The sequence below is a fragment of the Ciconia boyciana genome, chromosome 5 (assembly GCF_034638445.1).
Source record: "Ciconia boyciana chromosome 5, ASM3463844v1, whole genome shotgun sequence".
Taxonomy (NCBI): Eukaryota; Metazoa; Chordata; class Aves; order Ciconiiformes; family Ciconiidae; genus Ciconia; species Ciconia boyciana.
In genome coordinates, this window is record NC_132938.1 from 63,024,265 (window position 1) to 63,044,178 (window position 19,914).

At 41.6% G+C, this 19,914-nt stretch overlaps 1 protein-coding gene across 1 annotated transcript in view; it reads right to left on the reverse strand.

Moving 5' to 3' along the window:
• Positions 1-19,914, reverse strand: part of ADGRL3 (adhesion G protein-coupled receptor L3) — a 516,059-nt gene that overhangs the window by 318,565 nt on the left and 177,580 nt on the right. Inside the window, exon 3 of the mRNA XM_072862688.1 lies at positions 16,182-16,433. Coding sequence (XP_072718789.1) covers positions 16,182-16,236 — 55 coding nt within the window. The 5' untranslated portion in view covers positions 16,237-16,433. The remainder of the gene's footprint in view (positions 1-16,181; positions 16,434-19,914) is intronic.

Genomic DNA, 19,914 nt, shown 5'->3' on the forward strand with positions numbered 1-19,914 from the left:
AAGTGACCTTTGGGAGAGATTGTAGCTGAAACCACAGTTCCAAAAAATTACACTGCATTAGGAGTGTTAAGACACACAGATGCCTATTCCCTCCTCAAATTCTTCACTCTAACTTCTGCTTTTCACTTATTAAAATACCGCTTGCATCTACAAGTGCCAACTCTGAGGTTTCAGTACATAACATGTAAGAATACTACATTGTTACCAAAAAAGGAGAGCTGCCCACATTTCAGACACATTCACGCAGATCCCCCATGCGAAGCCGTCAAGTGGAAACCACAGCATCCATAAAAATCTAATGGAGAAATGTTTGCAGGGAAGATAAAATAGTTGATCGCACCACTACCACAAAGTAGATGGAAATAGCAACAAATGACAGAGAGGAATAGAAGTTGGCACAAGGAAGATTAAATGAAATGAAAAATGAAATGTACTTAGACAGTACCTAGCCTGCAAAGATGTTGTGCTAGATATTCTACAATTATCCAGCAAGCAGTCGTTGACTATTAAGACTTTAGAGTACAAGCGTGATAAAGTTAACAGCACCTCAGCAGTGGGGGCCATTTAGTCATATTCAACATGCCCAGGACACTTAGATTGTAACATTTCCCAATTTTTCATTATTGCCTTTGCAGATTTAAGCTTGTATTAGCAGCAGAATTAAAGGTGAAATAAAATAAAAATAGCACAGGATACAAATACTAGTAGTACCAACCGTATCCATAAGGTACACAGCATACCAGGTATCTGCATTGCAAATCAATTTGATACATTCTATACACGTGAAATTTAAGGCATTCAAGTTATGATCCAAAAGGAATACAAAAACAGTCTGAAAGAACATTAGTCTGTTTCTATTTTACCATCTTTTTTTTGAGTGTTGCCAATTAGTCTGTGAAAATTTCCATATGATCTCCTGAACACAAAATGGGATTTCTTTGGAAAGAAAAAAAAAGCTTTGTATAAATACATTATGATATGAAAAAAAAAAAATCAAATCCTGGGAGGAATTATTTTTTTAAAAACCCAAGAACTGAAGTATCAGTTTACTGCTAATTCACTGTGCTGCAAACTCCTGCCCAAACGCAAATAAACTCTCTGTCCTTTAGGTCAGGTAAATGAAAATACTTTACAACCTTCTACCAATAAAAGGCATCTGTCAAATTTGCAATATGGAGATGAAAAGCATTTGAAAGTTAAATCTGAAACCCCAGACTGAAACAACACTGTGCTTTAATTTAAACACATTATACTGCATGGTTATTATTAAGCTCTTCCCTCACAGTGTAATTTAAGTGCCATTTTGATACTCTGTTTGAACAAAGAGGTGTCAAATTAAGGAAACTGGTGTCAAGTCCAGAAACTTTGTGAAAATGAAGCCCTATCTGTAATAGCACCCTATAGGGTTTCATTTCAACAACATAGTTACATAATTTTAATGGTGCCATAGCATTTGCCTCATAGACCCCCATCTCTATGAAAGACTTCCACAGCATCCTCGTTCTGCTTAGCCATGAGTGCTGTTGACAGATTATATGCAATCAGCAGCTAACACTATTAAACAACTCATGCTGTAATGGTCACGTGAAGCACATGGCTGTATGAGGTCTCTGCAGTGCTAGACTGAATCTGCATGGTTACACCGACAGTCCACATTTCCCTTAATGCTGACTTTTGACATCAAGGCCAAAGAGGACTATGACTCCTACAGTTCTCTTCAACCTTGCTAATGCAGAGGAGGGGAAGAAGTTGGGCCAGCAGATGCCACCCACACAAAGCAGCAGCAGACAGTGATGAACCAACTGCATGTCAGAAGGGATGATTTTTTTTTTGCTTGTTTTGGCTTGTTCTCCAAGGGTATTGAAGCTAATAAGAGCTTGCAGACCATGTCTGCTGGACAGTATCCCCCTAACCACTCTTAGAGTGTTGTCCATTTGGAACCCTGTCTGGCAAAAAGGACAGAGAGCATAAATAATTCAATTTCTGCAAGTTTCATGGAAGTGAGCAGCCTGACAGTGGAGACAGACCCTACTAGCTTCTTCAGATCCAAAACAAGAAATCAGTCTCCATTATTTCCCTTGCCCATGAAACAAACTATCTTTTCAGAATGATAAAGTTTGTTCAACTAGTATCTCCCTCAAGGACCACCACAGAAATCTCTTCAGACTGTTTCCTAGAAGTAGAGGAACAGACAAGTTTTCTGACTTTTCAGGTCTTTTTGCATTGGACACAGCTATGTCAGGAAAAGAGTTTCCTGATGTCATTGTATGATCTGCCCTGAAGTTGCAGGAGAGAAGTTAAGCAAGATGCTTTCTTATGTTCCTTTCTTCCTGCTAAAGGGATAGATTGCACGTGCCATGCCAACAATCTCAGCCATCACATAACCTCCTAGTCAAGTAATAAAGTATTTACTACAGTTCTCTATTTGAAAGGGATTCAGTTAGTTAACTGACCATCAATTAATACTCAGCGAGGAACAATACAAAGAGAGGAACTGTTCTGAACAGCACAGCTCTTGAAACAAAGAGTGTGCTTTCAAACCAGATACCTCTGTATTCAAGTTTCACCGAACGTCTATTTTAATACATAAGTGGTTACATTTGCTAGCCAGACATCCTGTTGACACCTATTCAGTCCTGCTCCACTGTGGCATGACAGTCTTGTGTGTTCTGCAGGGTTCAAGTGAGTGCTCAGATATATTCAAAGCATTATAATGCAATGTATTTGAGGGCACAAGGCAAAAGCTTTGTTTCCCCGGAACAAAGCCTGAAGGGCAGCCATCCCCCTGAGGACCTCGCAAACAAAGTTACCCTGGAGACAGCCTCTGAGGAACAGTGACAATTCTCCACAGGCAAGATAATCTGCTGGGTTTGGTATTTTAAGGAGGGAGTGGGAGGATGAGTGTTGGGTTCTCCGCTCCTTGTTTGGGAAGCGGGAAGGGAATGAAGGTGAGAGAGGGAAAAAGAAAGTTGATTATAATGTAAGTTATTTAAGGATCTTTATAATGAGAAAAGTCCTTCACTCCCTCTACTATGTAATAGCATCATCTTACTGGCATGAGTACATAGCTTTCAGTTCATTCACTTTCTTTGCAGGATTTTCTCCTAAACTTTGCTTTGAACTCTATAATGTAATAAAAGCAGAACTCGATCAACCTCTCCGCTGAAGAACTGGGGAACAGGTAGTGTCTGCATACATGGTCTTCATCTTCATTTTGCACAGCTTAACTTACATGGTCAAGTCTGGCACCTCCTCTCTTAGCCTGCTGAGGGAAGGTGGGTCACCCCAGGAAACGCAGGTCACCCCAGGAAACGCATTTCTGACAAGGAGCCCGACCAGCAGAGAAGAACACACACACGTAGCCATGGGACTTGCAACTCACCTGAGACATCACAGCAAACTCCAAGTCAAAATGGATTTTCATATATATTTTTTTTTAATGTTGTCAAAGCCACATATTCAGCTTTACAAACATTCCCCCAGGCTTCCCCAGAAAAATACCTTTGCTATAACTCTTCCCACAGCTCTAACTAGCATTACTATTGCCTTCCAGCTCTAGCTTGCTCTCTCCCCACAGCTTTAACTAGCATTTCTGTTACTTTCCAGGTAGTATATCTGGCTACCCTACATCTTATATGTGTATTTGACTTCACACATAATGCTGTAGCAGTTTAAGCATTATTACTGTATAACCACCAGTGAATATATTTATAAAAACTAAGGAACATTTGGCAGCTCTGCAGTTACCACCTCCATAAGATACTCAGATTGCTATATCACTGTGTAAACCATCAAAAAAAAAAAAAAAAAAAAAATCACACACTGCAGTGAAGTGTACCAAAATGGTCTCGGCACCTAAACTGGTCGCAAATCCAACTCTCATGGAGGTTTGTACCTCACAGCTCCCATTGACTTCGAATTTTACCCTTTTAATGCACTGCATTTTCATGAGTGCTAGACAGACTGATCCTATCTCCTTGTATCAACTTTTCTGTGCCCTAAGCTTGTCCTTCTTTAAGCTTCTCACCATAATAGCATTCCAGAGTGATATTGGATATGCCAGCCCTCCTCAAAAGTTATTCTTGATTGCATTTTGCCAACCGACCAATGAGGGATAATGAAGTTCAACATGTCAGCACTCCCCCAAAAGCTGGAGAGTTTCACATCTGTCATATATTTACTGTCCCAAAAAGAAAGAGGCTGTATTTGTGCAAGGACTAGAGCCCTGAGAAACAGGGTTGTCACCAGATGTTCCATGGCTGAGAATCTGCGTAGCCTCAAGATGTGAGGCTAATCAGTGCAGACCCTAAATAATTAAGTTACTATGCTTTGCAAAGAACTGCTGGCTGGTTAGAGGAGAAAGACCACAATTCAACACCCTAGTGACAGCAAGGCAGGAAGAGCTCAGCTATTATATAGGTCAATGGGGGACAGCCAGCATTACCGGGGCAAAAAGTGCACAGAACAAAACGTGAATCCACATCAAGCCAGGCATCAAAATAGAGCAGTCCAACCTTCTGGGGCCTGCTAGGAAGTTTTTGGCACCAGTGCCACAAATCACGCCATACAGCAAATAGTCTAAACCATTTGGGTTTCTACTAAACAGGATTCCCGCCCCCATTTTTAAGTCAGTTCCCCAAGGACACTAGACAGGGCATAAAGGTTCATCCAGTTTGTCCCTCATCTCCTCCATCTTATTGTCTTCCACCCCTTTAATCTAAGGCTCCTGTGAATTCAGGTATGTGATCTGAAACAAGGATTGTAGCTGTCAGGATGCAAGGACATGCTTGTGGTGCCTCCCGGCAACTGCTCTGTGTCAGAAGAGGTAGAAATGCCAAGGACATGCGAAAATAGCTTCTCACAAATAAGAGCTCATCCGCTCCCAAAATTTACATCCGGATCTGTTTTGTCAGACACAAGCATAAAGGTAAGCAAGTTTTTTTTGGTTTTTGTTGTTGTTGTTGTTTGGGGTTTTTTGGTTTTTGGGGGTTTTTTAATGGCTGTCTGATACTGTAACACATGACTTACAAGTACTTTTGTCAGCAGGGCTCGGAGACTTTAAGGTGTCTGATGATGATACAAACTCATTATGTATTTGGCATCTGACCAAGAGGCCGAATTATTTATTTTTTTTTTCCAATCAAATTAAGGAAAACAACTAAATATTAGATTTCTTAGTCCTAAGAATTCCCCCAGAGTAATAACTAATAGTAAGATTTTTAATTGCATATGCCTATAAGATTACAAATTGCGATAACAGGCCAGATTTCAAGTCACATCAATGAAATGAAGGCATGTTAAAAGTTCCTTGCATTATTCCAAGTTTAGATAGACTAGCTCTCTATATGTTTATTTATATATATACAGTGTGAAAATTATATATAAAGTGCACACACACGCATATATATATATATATATATATATATAAATACACACACACAAAAATAAACTCAGTGACCTGGATTTTCCTACAACTGTTACAAGTAGGCATTCTTCCTTAAAACATGCTACAAATTACATACACATAGAATGGAGCAGTGATGCTGGCAAAATATTGTTTTAAGTGATAAATAGGACTTGGCCATGAATCTGTCTTGCAAAGTGGAGCTGTGCTTCCACTGGAGGAATAAGGGGTGTTCCTGCTCACAGGAACGCCTGTCAGCACCAGCGCCAAATGCTCCCATCCAGCAGAGGAGCAGACATGTTAGGGGAAGGGAGATGATGCATTTTGAGACATGCATGGCAAGCAGCGGCTGACGTGGCTACTACCAGCCCCTGGCTTTGTGGAGCACCATCCTGGTTTTCCCTGCCTGCAGAGACACTGCCACATGGGTTTGTTCATCCACACCTTGAACTGCAAAGGAGCTAGGCTCCCAGCCCCGCTCCAACTCAACACAACTAGCACAGCCAGTCTAACTGCCTTGCTTATAAACTGACATGCACATTTCTCCCCCCATCATGCTAGAGAGAGGAGTATTACACAAGACTGACATACCAAAGCTAGTTTTCTTTTTGTCATCTGCTCTGTTGATACTAAATCAACCCCTACTGCAGCCTCCAGCATTTCAGTAATAGAAACAAAACACTGTGAATTAAAAACTGGAGACAGATCTTCAGCAACAAGAGCTATAGAGGGGGAAAAAAAATTAAAAAGAAGTCTTAATTTAAATCAGTAGCACTGATGACTGCTAATTGTTCCTAGAAGAGCTTGAAGGGGAACAGTCTCCCAAGAGAATAAGGACCGAGCGCAACACTGAAGCTCTTGGGGCAGGGGAGCAGCCCACAACTTGGTCAACTCACTGCAAGCACTAAGATTTGAGAGAAGATTATGCAAAGACAAGCCCAGGGTACGATCTCTTCCATGTTACACTCCAGATTTCCCCAAAATAACCCCTCTGGGCCCAGCAGACCAAATTCAAAGTGCATTTACATCACTGACTTGCCATGGAATTTGGATCAGACCTTAAAAACTCAGTATTAAAAAATGCCATTTATTTATGTCTCCACATTCTGGAGATTTAAGAACAACTGACAATTTGACTGAGCTTCTAAAATCCATCAGGCATCTCAGTTTCTACAGATTATGGCAGAGGAGGGAGTGACGATGCCCTTACTTCTTCCTCTGCCCACTCTAATGCACAGACTGACTGAGGAGGATCTTTAGCATCCATGAATCTTATGTGAAACAAACTCACACCTCAGGATGTGGAGCCAGGCACCCAACACTACCAGACACTGCAGAAAGCAGCCCAACATGGCAACGCACAAGGAAATACATAAAAGATGATGTTGCTCTCATTACAATTCCTTGAGTTTATGGTATGCATTCAATACTGCACCGTAATCAAAAACCCACCAGCCTAGTCCTACACTCTCTGCAGTGGGCAGATTGCAGCATCTGCGTGGTGTTGGCAAAAAAAAACATTGAACATCCCACAGCTTGGAGCAGATTAATGAGAGAACAGAGATGGTCCTGCCAGGCACTAGGAGGGATATTCGGGGCGGGGGGGGGGGGCGCTGCCCAGCACCAAACAATTTCCTGGAATCAGGGAAATTCAAAGTGGGGGAAAGCTTCTGAACTCTCCAACATGCTTTCAATTTCTTCCCTTCCCAGAGCATCTTTCCCAGATGAGTTGCTCATTGAGCAGCAGGAGATCTCTTCCAAATTCAAATCAAACCACATTACCAAACAACATAACCAATTTGAGAAATCATGATCACTAAAGGAACCAACTGAACAACAGTGAATGTGCCGTGGGGTAATAAACATCAGATGGCTCTAGGATTCATTTAACATTACTGTGGAGCTGATAAAATAGATGTTAGAGATTTCTTCTAGGGAATCAGCAGTTTCATTTGCAATAAAGAGCTTCTGCTTGCTGTTCTTGCTGGGCCAAGGGTGCTCTTTCTAACAGAGGAAAACAGCAGATTTGCCCAGATCTTGTGGGAGCAGGTTAGCAGCAACTGAGGAGGCGGTGCGAGAATGAACGTGGCCATAATTCATTCCCTCACTCTCACTCTCTTCTTATTTTAGCTTAAAGTACTTCAACATGCCCAGCTTATATGGATGAGAGAACTAGGGTCAGAAAACCCTCAGAAGTAACTGTTTTCTTTTTTCTCTCCAACTCCAATGGTTTAAGCTTAGTTGAAGTTATTAGGAAAAGAAACAGGAATGACATCCCATCTGTGGGCATATTCACATCCAGAAAAGAGGTCTTATAGCTGCCTGGGAAAGATAGGCACATCAAACTTCTGCGCTTTCAAAACCTGGCCATGGCTCCCCACTTGCATTGCTGGGAAGGGTGGCTCTGCCTTAGCACTATGCAGCTACTTTGGCTGTGAAGCTGTCTTCAGGTCCTGTACTTCTCCAAGTATTGGGGAAAAGATGCATAGCCTCATGCATCAAACCCCTTTACACAGCCCAGAACAGCAGGCTCTCTCCAACCCCTGGCAGCTTCTTGTTATCTTCACCACATAAAAGCTTTATCTGGAAGTTTAGCATTAACAAAGTATTAGGTAGGATTAGCAATTAGCCAAATAGATCTCCATTTTCCCATTCAGATAATAATGCAATAGGTGAAAGCAAATGAGGAATGGGTAGGCAATCATCTCTACTATTCACTGGGATGAGGAAAGGAAAGCTGCCCATTTTTGCTCCTCTCCCTACTGCACCAGCCTCGTTCAACCTTGGCTTGCCCCACACCAGTCCCTTTGGAGTACCCTGCATGTCCAGAAAGACAGGGGACAAGCTGCCTTCTCACATACAGGGATAGCTGCAGATGTGAAAATATTCCTGGTGGTGCTCCATGGTACCCTCTGGGTACTGTCTAAGGGACACCTGTACCCATATTAGTCAGCTTTGACCCACTACATTTTTCAGTCCTGGTTGCTTGGGATTATTAACTCCAAAAGGATGTATAAAAAGATTATTCTGATGTGTTTATTTGGAATTCATGCAGGTTTTTTCATTTGTTTGTTTGGTTGGTTTTTTTTAAAAGTATTTACATCTAAAGCCAAACCATAGTAATCATATCACAGATACTTACTGCTTACATGGAAAATTATCATGGTTTTTCATTGGGCTGCTATAATATTCCTAAACCCCAGATACCCACCAAAAGTGAAACAGCCCTGGCCCCATCAATATCCTGATCAGCTAGAAGTTGCTGAGAGCATGAGTAAAACTTATTCAGAGAGTAACTCCCTTGGAAGAGCCCACTTTTAAGAGCTATTGCTTATTTATTCTGCACTTAGCTATGACAAGGACTAGTTGGGGACAGGGCTAGCTAACAGTGCTTGCTAGCCAGGGGCTACTGCAGGAGAGAGACACCAGGGTCAGTGTGGATGAATAAACTCAACATCCTCCTGAATCCCAAGATAAAGAGACAACCAGGCACTGCCCCAGAGATCCTGTCATCTCAATGAACAATGTGCCAAGTACATGGCTGCTCTTCATTAATTTCTTTAAAAACAATTCATTGGGAAGAGGGTTTTATCCTGGTAACCCTTAAGCAACCTCAACTGCATAAGCTTTGCCTTTTGTCTTTAACAACAACAAAAAAAAGAGTATTAGAGGTTTGCAGAAAGACAAAAGAGAAAGAAATATTGAGAAAGATTTTTAAGGCATTCATGGCCCTTTTGTTTTTCCTCTCCAGCACCACCCAAACCACTTTCCAGGTTGGCTTATTTTTCCCAACACGCAGCAGAGCAGGCACACCAGGCTGGTCCCTCCGGTGCTCTTCCACACTGCCGCAAATAACTCGTCCTCTCTATTCACTCAGCGCTCACTAGGACCGAAAACAAATGCGCCAGCTGTAATAAGAGTGTCTGATGTGTGCATTTGCATAGCCTGAACTGGAAAAAGATTAGATGGCTCAAGAGACTGGTTGCAAGCTAAGGTTTTCAGATCAAATCAAGACCAGGTCAGGGACAAATAAACCTAGTCATCCTACTTAGCAACTGCTTGGCAGCTTGCATGAAATGAATAGTTAGAGTTAAGTCAGTTTTTTAGACAGCAGATGTCTGCACCACAATACCCATTCATTACCTAGGGTTAATAACTGCACAAATATAAATTTTCAGGATTCAGCAAAACTGATCTCCCAAAGCTACTTACCCCTCTTTGTGACAGGATCTGTGTTGTACTTTTCAATTCCGTTTTTTAAAAAGTAACTTTTCTTAAAGAAGTTCACTAACAAAAACATTTTTATAATCACAGTAAAACCTAATGGGAATTAAATTATGGTACAATAATTCACACTTAGCTGCACAGAGGCCATTTGGCCTTCATCTTTGTGCCTGAATGTGCTGGGCGTGAATTACTACACCGTAATTCACATGCTGTCACATCTTATGGCTTAATTAACACTACAAAAAAAATCAGAGTGCACAGAGTTGGTCACTAGAGATCAGAAACCAGTCTTGTCAGGAAACGGTTACAAATGAAACAAGCATCAGAGGTTATAGGCCTGCAGGGTAACACAACTCCCCCCTTCCTATTGCTGTGAGAGCAAGCACATTTTCTACTGCTGTAGCTCAGAAAGCAAGCCATGTGCCCTGCCGCTATATGTCATATATGTTAAGGAGCCTATAGGAAAGGGTAACTTCCATGCATTAATTTGGGCCTTAGTCACCAGCCTTCTTCTATAGTTCAAGTCTTATACCTCCAGCTTCATTGCAAGTAGAGCTCTGCTGATAGCTAAGGGTTGCATGTCCCATGGAAAGCGTGCTTTGGTACAAATAGCAAGTGAAAATAGTACAAGATCTTTTTTCCCTCTGTAACGCAGGAAGATGCTATGAGCAGACACGCTTGACAAACACTGAAGAAAAAAAACATCAGAAAATCCCCTTAAAATCTCCTTCCTTATTTAGTGTGAAATTTAGACATGAAAGAAGTAGGTCTGCACACAGACCTCTGCACTGCTTAATGGCTTAAGCGAGAATTAAATGGTGTATAGAGTCTTTGCAAGGTTGAATTTCACCCTCTATCAGCTTATAGATTGGTCAATCATCAGATGGGGAACTTAATACTCTTGATTTTAGTACATTGCTGCTAATGAAAGCACTGTAGTATATACATAGAACAGCCACCCCCTTTTATCAGGAAAAGCCTTCCTCGACTACTTGTTCCACTATGGAAAAGGTGGCACAGCTGCAGGTAATACAAATTGCCAAGAATAGCAAATATTATAAATATTTCAAGGATGATTAATCTTTTAAAACAATGAAGTTAGGCAGAAGCCTGGAAGTCAACTTGGCTATTTCACAACTAATAAAACATGTCTCTTGTATTTCATTTTGACTATATAAAGAGTATTGTAGTAAGAGGCAATTATCCACCATTCACTAGCTAACATAACACTTGTACAAGTATAAAAGAAACACAGTATGTATTTTAAGCAGTGGCAGTATTTCCACTGTATTAAAATAGTAGTAAGGCAAATGTTCAGCTCACATTAAACAGCACTCTGTCACCAAGGACCAGCTTGCTAGCATCATATATTCCCCCAAGAAAGATAATGCTGCTTGCTTCAACAGAATCATTGTCACCAGGCAACTACCAGTGCTGTTCAGTAATAAATATTTCCACTGTTCCCACAGAAACTGGCTCGGCATCTGGACCTGCTAATGCCTAGAGAGATCAGCTTGACCTTCAAGCACCATCTTCTCACAGAGACACAGCCCTCCCTCCCCATGGTCATCTCCCAGAAACATCGAGAAGATGGCGCAGAAGCATGGAGGGTCAGAACAGGACAGCAGACGAGGCTCTCTTCCTTGCAGCTGCAATGACTTGAAAGGACTTCAGATTTCATTTTCTACTCTGCAAATGATAAGTTAGTTCAGCCCCATCTCGAACTAATTCTCATACGGAGAGACAAGATGGCATCTGTCCCTAAATGCAGGAAGGTCACTTTACAGCTATGCCACAACTCTGCATAAATAAATTCTTGGAGGCAACTTGTTTTTTGGAAGTTCAGAGTTGAGCCAGCAGCAACTGTAGCCCTGCCAGTTTGGTGCTGTCAACTGTCAGTAGTAGGCCTTAAGCTTCATAACAACACTGGGCTCCAGGACTTGTCAGGCTTTGTCTGAACTAGAACCTATTTTAGCTTAAACTTAGCTCTATCTCCAAAGTTATTTAAGAAACCTTCACTGCACCTGCAGCTTGCTCTAGGATCAGATGATTCTGTCTAGCCTGTCCTAGCTGTAATAGCAAAACTAGTCTAATGTCAGATACCTATTGTTTGTCCTGTAATTCCAGCCAGGTTTTGGTTATGTTATTGCATAACTTGTTCTGGCTTCAGTGTTGCTTAGCTTTGGGCAAGAATGTGGTTCTAGCCCAAAAATCACATTGTATATGGAGACAAATATTAAGAAACCTAAGTAATCACAGCAATGACTAACTACCCCTATGGATCTTCAGGAGGGAACAGTCTGCAACCCATTAACAAATACAGGGTTAAAACATATTAAAAAAATAACCCCAAGCAGCTGCAAGACCAAGAAGGAACCAACTCCCATAAATGACACCACACTTTGCCCAAGCAGGAACCAGGATGCTGACAGCTCACTCTCACGACACAACTGCAGGGCAAGAGCTTAGCGTCAGACGAAACAGACAGACTGCCATGCCTATTGATTTTATTGCATTTGTAATGATCTCCAGCAGAAACTGGGCAATTTGGATTATTGCTTTAATCTGAGTAATAATAAGTGGTTGTCCTACTTTGGATTAGACTGTTAAAGCATTAGAACAACAACAACAAAATAATAATTCTTCGCTGCCCATCACAAAATTATGCACACAATACAAGCCTTAAAAAAAATAATTTTCAAATAAATAATAATAAAACAACCTGATGGGATGATAAAGATCTTTGCATTCAACAGGCCTTCAGCTCTTTTCCAAAGCCTAAAGTAAATTACTTGTTTGGAGATATGCAAAATTTCACCCCACAGCTATCACTATGGTGTCCTTCCTAGCCTGCTCTTAACAGCATGCAGTTCTGAATCCTTTTATTTCTATTATTATTTTTGTCCAGCAGTCTGGAAGTTTTAAATCTCAACTCTCAGCCACACATGAGCACGACAGCAATGTGACAGAGCAGGTGTACGTCTCTCCAGGCTCGCAAACTGAGCTGCTGCCTGTCACGTCCGTCTCATTTTGGGTGAACTTTGACAGTGTTCATTTGTGGGTAAAGAGAAATCTGCTTTGTTTGGGGTCAAGGGGAGGAAGGCTGAGGAAGATGAGAACAGCTGCTCATTCCAGAAAATGTCTGTGGGAAATCCACCCGTTACAGACAAAGAGGATCAGTTTGCTCAGGTGTACATGGGGGTACGCAAGCCAAAGACCACTTTCCTGATGGTCCAGGCCTTCGGATGCTTTGGGAAAAGCTTCCAAACAGGGGCAAAAAGGAGGCAGGGGTGCAAAAGCCCTGCCCATAGCAGAGCCCTTGCAAAGGATGTTTTTGTTGTTGCTGATGTTTGGGTGTTTTGGTTTTTATTTATTTTTTTTTATTCCCTGGTATTGTTGCTTTCTATCTTGGATAATTCTCTAATTTTGTGTAACAAGTTTAGTTTTATCCAACAGATGGATTTACAGGCTTTGCTGGAGCTTAGAAAAGGGGACAGCTTTCTGGGGGCTTCCACACTGGTCTGAGTTGTGTTGTCTATGCAAGCTGTAAGTTATTTTCCATTCAAGTGAAGGGCAGCAGTAAAGAAAGCACCCACTACTCAAATCTGCTATTATCTCAAGTATTTCACATGGTTTCAGTTTTTTTGTGAGCTAGGATTCAGAGCAGTCCAAGCAAAAATAGACAGTACAGTGCCTGTGCGTTTAGGATACAGCAGATTAACATCATCACCGAGAAACTACAAGGATTCATTACTTTTTCCCCTTTCATTATTTCTACAGCTTATCAACAAGATGACATTGTACCAGAGCAGTATCCTGGAAGATTACTTTTCATCTTGCAGATAACTGAAGTCACACACCCTTTGACTCCACACCTGTCATCACAACCCAAGACACACAATATACTTCAAGAAATGAGATAGCTAAAAAAAAAATCCCACTCAAAAAAACCCCAAAACAGCCAAAACAAACAAAAAAACCACAACCAACAAGTTTATGAGATCACTGGCATAAGAAATATGTCTATAATGTAGCTACCACTACAGATGAAGGGACTGTGTCAGGAAACTCAAGAAGGGAATGAGATGCAGCGAGGTCAGTCTGTAAAAGTAGTTAATATCAACTCTGGCAATCACTACAGGACAGGAGTTGTTCCAGCCCATGAAACAGGAACTGAAATGCTTGAGTCCTGTTAAACACAAAATATGAAAGCTTTCTGCATACAGCAAAAGGGGATTATTAAAAGGGGGAAAAAAAAGCAGGGCTTAACTGGACTATTTTTATATGCAAGGTGAGGCTGTGGCATGTGTTTAAACACACATATACTGTCTTCAGGCTAGCAGGAACCTCTGCATTGATACCGGCTTGCCATTCATGTTAGGCAACCTTCTGCAGGTGCTTGCAGGGAGAGAGGCAGCAAGGGAGAGCACCTGAAAGCCATCAGACATTCAGTCTCTGATTTCAAAGCCTTGGAAGCCACATTAGACTATTTATTCCAACCTTCGATACAACTCTGATTTTTATGCACACATCCTTCAGTCCCCATGGGAGACTGGATGGGTTTGCCCAGTGCTAGCCAATACCAAACATACTCATCGAACATCACATCACACAGCTAAACTGCAGTCGTCTTCTTTCATTTAGTATCAGGAATGTCCCACCCTCAAACAACCAGACACATGCTCAGTACCTGCTTCCCCCAAGAAAGGCAACAGACCAAAGTTTTGAGATGGTAACTGCATCCTGGCCAATCTTAGAGATCAAAACAGGAAGAACCAAACCAAGTCCTTTGCCTCAGACCAAAGGTCTTCACTCTCCACCATTCAAAGGTGGCTGTGAGCCTCTACCGCACTTTCACTAGCGATTTATAGGGATGAGGTAACACATGTATGTTGGTTAGATGTGTGGTGGTCAGATTTACCACCACTGACTGCTACAAAAACCACAGCAGCCACCCTGTACATTTACTTTGTAGAAGAACATAAAGGGTAGAAATATTTCCAGGCACCTAGTTTCTGCATCTCTGATGTTTCCTCATCTGTAGCATAATACGACTCCTAGGATACTTGTGACATTTTCCTTTACTGCAACTATCAGGCAGGATTTTCCAGCTTACAGTGGCATTGCGAATTTAAAACAGAACTGCCAGAGGCATATTTAAATTGTTAATTGCGTAACTGTTAATATTGTTTAATTACAAAGATTTACAAAACATTTACCATTTAACTTTCCTGGAGAAGAATGGAGAGCACCTTTTCTAATGGCTCTTTCATTCCACCCCAACTGCTTGGCTCAGTTTAAATAGTCATTCTGATTTTAAAGTCAGTGAGGAGTTCTGCTTGAAGAACAATAGTACAGATAACCTTTGTGCCCAAAGGTGTTATAAGTGATATGAGCAGACAGGTTGTGCTCTACAAATAGATATGTTCAGCCAATTACACTTATTTCATTTTTTAACCTCCTTCTTCACTGTAAAATTTTGCTCTAGTATCTTAGCACATACACAGTGCATGTAAAGCACAAAAAGTCTGATGAATATTTTAAAAGCAGGGGCCCACAGCCTACATATGGGGAGTCATGTTATTTACAAACATGCTCCCAACTGACCTGTAATTAACATGAGATCCTTGGTGGAGCTCACCTTCCATTTAGGAATCAGGAAAATCAGGCAGACAGATTTTCCAAAGCTCTACTCTGAGCATTTAGCAACTATCACTGCAAATAAGACCTCCTGAACCCTTCAGCACATATGAAATCTGGCAACTTACTTCTGGGGCCTACATTTGGGTTTCTCATATCAAAAAACTACAACCCTAGACCTCAAAATCTTACTGCAAAGAATTAAACATGTCAGATTTCACTTAACATTTTCCTGGCTAATAAAAAGACTAAATTTTTCTGCTAGAGCTCATACATCCCTGCCGCACAGCAGCTGTGCCTGATGCTATTAGCTCAGTTCTCAGATGCAGCCTAGTGCTACACCTAATGACTCCACATTGCTGGGTGGGTTACACAGCATGCCAGGCTAAGGCAACTACAGTGGTTTTGGTTCTTCTTGGCTCAGGGTCACTGAGATTATGGGAGCCTCCGTCTTTTGGCAGAGCACAGAAACATTCACTGCAATGGTTAAAATCACAGTCTAACATGATGTGTGCAAGATCCCACCTTGGAGCTGTGGCTAAAGGGGGACATGCAGCCCCTTACTGAGCAGTATTCACAGAAGGGAAATTCATTTCCATGCAGAGGCCAGGAGAGAGAATCCCAGTGACACACAGCCAACAGAATGGGTTTGAGCATGAGGAAGAAAGACTGCCTTAACGTAGCAGCTAAACTCAATAACAGAAATCTTTATGTGTGACCGGAGTTCTTTGTTTCAGGACTTAACTAGTCATAATGTAGCCCGGGAATTCAAAGACCTGGAGTGGAAGCGGGGAGAGAAATCAACATCCTGGAAAAAAACACACCATTAGGTAAAAGACAGGCAGAATCTTTGCTATTTTCTATTCTCTTTTCTCTTCTCACAGGCAAATTTACACCATCTTTCACTCACCATGGGCTAACGGTGTTAAGAGCATTGTGAAGAACAGCAGCTGTGATGACCACATGACTGTGAAGGAGGGCTTGAAAGTATCCCAGCAAACGAGGGTTCAAACAAAACAAGGTGTCCTCCTGCACTTGCTTCCACCACTTCAACTGTTGGCCTTCAATTCACATCCAAAAAGGGGGAAAAAAAATCAAAAATAATAATAATAATAATAATAATAATAATAAAATCCCACAGCCAGTATCCAGAGTCTGAGACCTACAAATGAGAAAGGAAAGAAAATACAGTTAGTAAAACAGTAAGATAGGTGTTTTCAAACAAGTCTTGTTGTGTTTCTTTGCTGCCAACAGCTGTAAAGGCAAACTTGTCTTCCCTCTCCCCCGGCCCTTCAGATGTACGCACATTCCTACTTACAATAGGAATTAAAACTTGTCCCTGTGCAGAGAGCCAGCTTGTGCATCACTAATGCTCTGCTTCCTCTCTCAAAACAGGGCTTAAGACAGCAGTTTTGAACAATGATGCCCATGGGTCCAGAGAGCCCACAGACTTGAAAGTTGACTAGAAAAAACAAGTCCATATGCATTGCATTGTATCCTAAGTACATGGGACTTCTAAAACAGGCTGCAACTCTCCTGAAAACGTTTGGCTGTCTATAAGTCACAAGCCAACAGAAATTCCAGAGCTAAAATGAGTTTAACTGGTGCCTAGGCTCTGCGCTGATTTCTTAAACAGAAGTAAGTTTTCACCCCACCCACTTCTTTTCTACCCAAAACACTCAAATACAGGAGGGCCAAAGAGTAAATGCAAGCTCCTGAAAGACCACACATGCCAGCATGCTGGCAAGTCAACAAACTACCAACAAGAGAGGTCACTTCACCGTTTGGTCTAGGCCATACCTGTGACCACGCATGGGAAGCACGGTGTTTTAGGAGAAAATGCAACTCAAGAATTGTGACAGCTGCACTCCCTGGCCTGCTTCCCCTTTCCCTTCAAACAGAAGCCTTTTTTCAATATATGTAAACACATCCACACCAGCTTGGCTGCTCCCAGTGTAGGGGATAAGACACCCAGACAACAATCCCACATTCTCTTTAACCTCCTGCACAGTATGTAATGCAGGTGGACATACTGGCCAAAAATTATCTATGCAAACATCTGCTACATGTCCTGAATGACTTGGGAAGAAACTGAGCCCAGTGCTTCCCCAGGTAGCTGGGCATTGCACTCTTGTTTTCTGCTAAGACCTTTCACTCCCTTCTGCATTTCTCCCATGGCTCCCCTGTTGAGGCTGACACCAAGGTAACAGGCAGTGGGATCAGTAATATGGTTTGGGAGTACGTCTGCCGACGATATGCCTAAAAGCCTCTTTATCACCTCATTTGAGGTGTCCTGTAGGGCTTTTAATCACTGAATCTGGACCAGGCTTTGAACCCAAGTGGAGCCTAAAAGTCACCCTTATCCTATAGCTACTTTCTATGGTGACTGCCAGTGACTCGGTCAGTCACCCTTAGTCGAGCTCTGCAGTTATTCATTGTGGGATTAAAAAAAATGGTCTCATCCATCCCACACGCTTACAGGAAAGCACAGGGAAATCTGAATAGAAACATTTGCTCATTTAATTGGAGAAAGTATTCCAGCTTCCCATCATTTTAATCTCTCAAGAAGGGGCTAGATGGTCACAGTGACTCAAACTTGGCAGGAAAAAAACTACTATACAGAGTTAAACCATGGCATCAATTTGAGACTTAGCTTCCCACTGACTTTGAAATGATGATAAAATATGAGGAATTGAAAAGTACTTTGCATATCTGTTTTGAACCCCCTAGACTCTGCAGCCTTCACAGCACTGGTCTAATTAAAAATTTCTCCAAAAATCTCTGATCAACAGAAGTTATTCTTCTCTGAGCAAAGAAGCTGTTTTTGCCAACTTTTGTTCTTACCCAAAACCAAGTTTGAGCCAAAAAGCTATATGAAAAACTGTGCTGCATGCCATTGTGATGTGGGTATATTTCTGAAACTCTGGCATGACAAAGTGGCCTTTGTTTTGCCTCCTGTCTTTGCTGATCAACTAAATCAAATCCCACATTGTTCAGAACCAAAGTCTATAAAGAAGCTGCATTTTTTTCCGATAAATGTATCTGCTTGCACTGCCAAGATTTTATTCTCCCACTCTAGTCTCCTCCCCAGTCTATCCCTGCAATTTGGTCACTCAAATGTAGCATTTAGCTTTCAAAGCTTTTTGTCAGCTCTGTAACTGGGGTAACTAAAAAGCCAAAGGTCAATATGCAGTCAAGTGGCTTCTTTATAGACATCCTAGAAATTAAAACTTTGCTCAAGCTGGTACTAATCAGAATAGTCACTGATAATATTTAAAGCCCGTTTTCCAAAGGGGGCAAGACTCATGAATATTTTAAATCATACATTCTAAACAGAGATTAAGTTTTCCATTTATGGTTTAGGAGACTAGCAGTACACATCAAACTACACCACTGGCCATTATTTATGCATGCTTTTTCTACAGCATCCTCTGTAAAGTTTTAAAAGTGAGAAGCTTTTTGTGCTACAAAATTTGAAAAGGCATACAGAGATGGGGGAAAGCTATTCAAGCTCAGGTACACTTCCCTGAAGCAAAAGCTCAGCTAGGCAGTGAAGGAGTGGAGGTTTGTTTTCTGATTTTTATTTAAGCTGAATCAAGTTCTGAGTAATCTAAATCTGTTAGAAAGAGATAACATTATGGTGCAGTAAAAGGCTTTTGGGTGTAAACTGAAGAAGTCACAAATTAATTATGCTACCTATCCCAGAGAAGGGATAATTGTCAACAAAATATTTACACAGTGGCCTTTAAAATTGTTTTTTTCTGTCAATATATTCCTGCATGATAGGATTCAAGGATTTCTTCTATGGATCTAATGGGCTGGGGCTGAATGAGCAAAAGGATTCACCTGCTCTCTGCAGAGTCCAAACACTAATTTTGGGAACTAATGTCTTGCCACCACCAGAACTGCAAATAAACGTTTTATCCTACTGGAAAGAGCATTATCTAGTCACAAAGCTCCCGTGCAAAACAGATACAATGGGAGTAGCTCAGCATTATGCACCATTTACTCCAGCTGTAAATCTGGTCCAATATTCCCAGCCCTACTTTCCTTCCTGCCAGAGTAGAACAAGCTAGAGACACGACCTGTCAGGTTGTGTCTGCACACCCTGTCTGGGCACAACCTTGCCCTTAAGCCTGCTCCTAAAAAGACTTCAACCCCTTAGGCTTAAGCTCATGCACAAATCTTAACAAATCCACAATGTGTCTGGAGAAATGCCAAAGTTGTTTAACAACATGGGGCACCACTACATTAACCAAACACACTGTAATGCTACAAAATTCTGAGTGGTTTTGTATTTCATGTAGTGTATTTCATGTATTTCATGTAGGCAGCCCTAATGGGCAAAGGAGTCCAGGAAGGCTGGACATTCTTTAAGGAGGAAGTCCTAAAGGCACAAGAGCAGGCTGTCCCCAGGTGCCGAAAGACGAGCCGGCGGGGAAGACCACCAGCCTGGCTGACTAGAGAGCTCTGGCTTGAACTCAGGAAAAAGAAGAGAGTCTATGACCTCTGGAAGAAGGGGCAGGCAACTCAGGAGGACTACAAAGGTGTAGCAAGGCTGTGCAGGGAGAAAATTAGAAGGGCCAAAGCTGAGCTAGAGCTCAATCTGGCTACTGCCGTAAAAGACAATAAAAAATACTTCT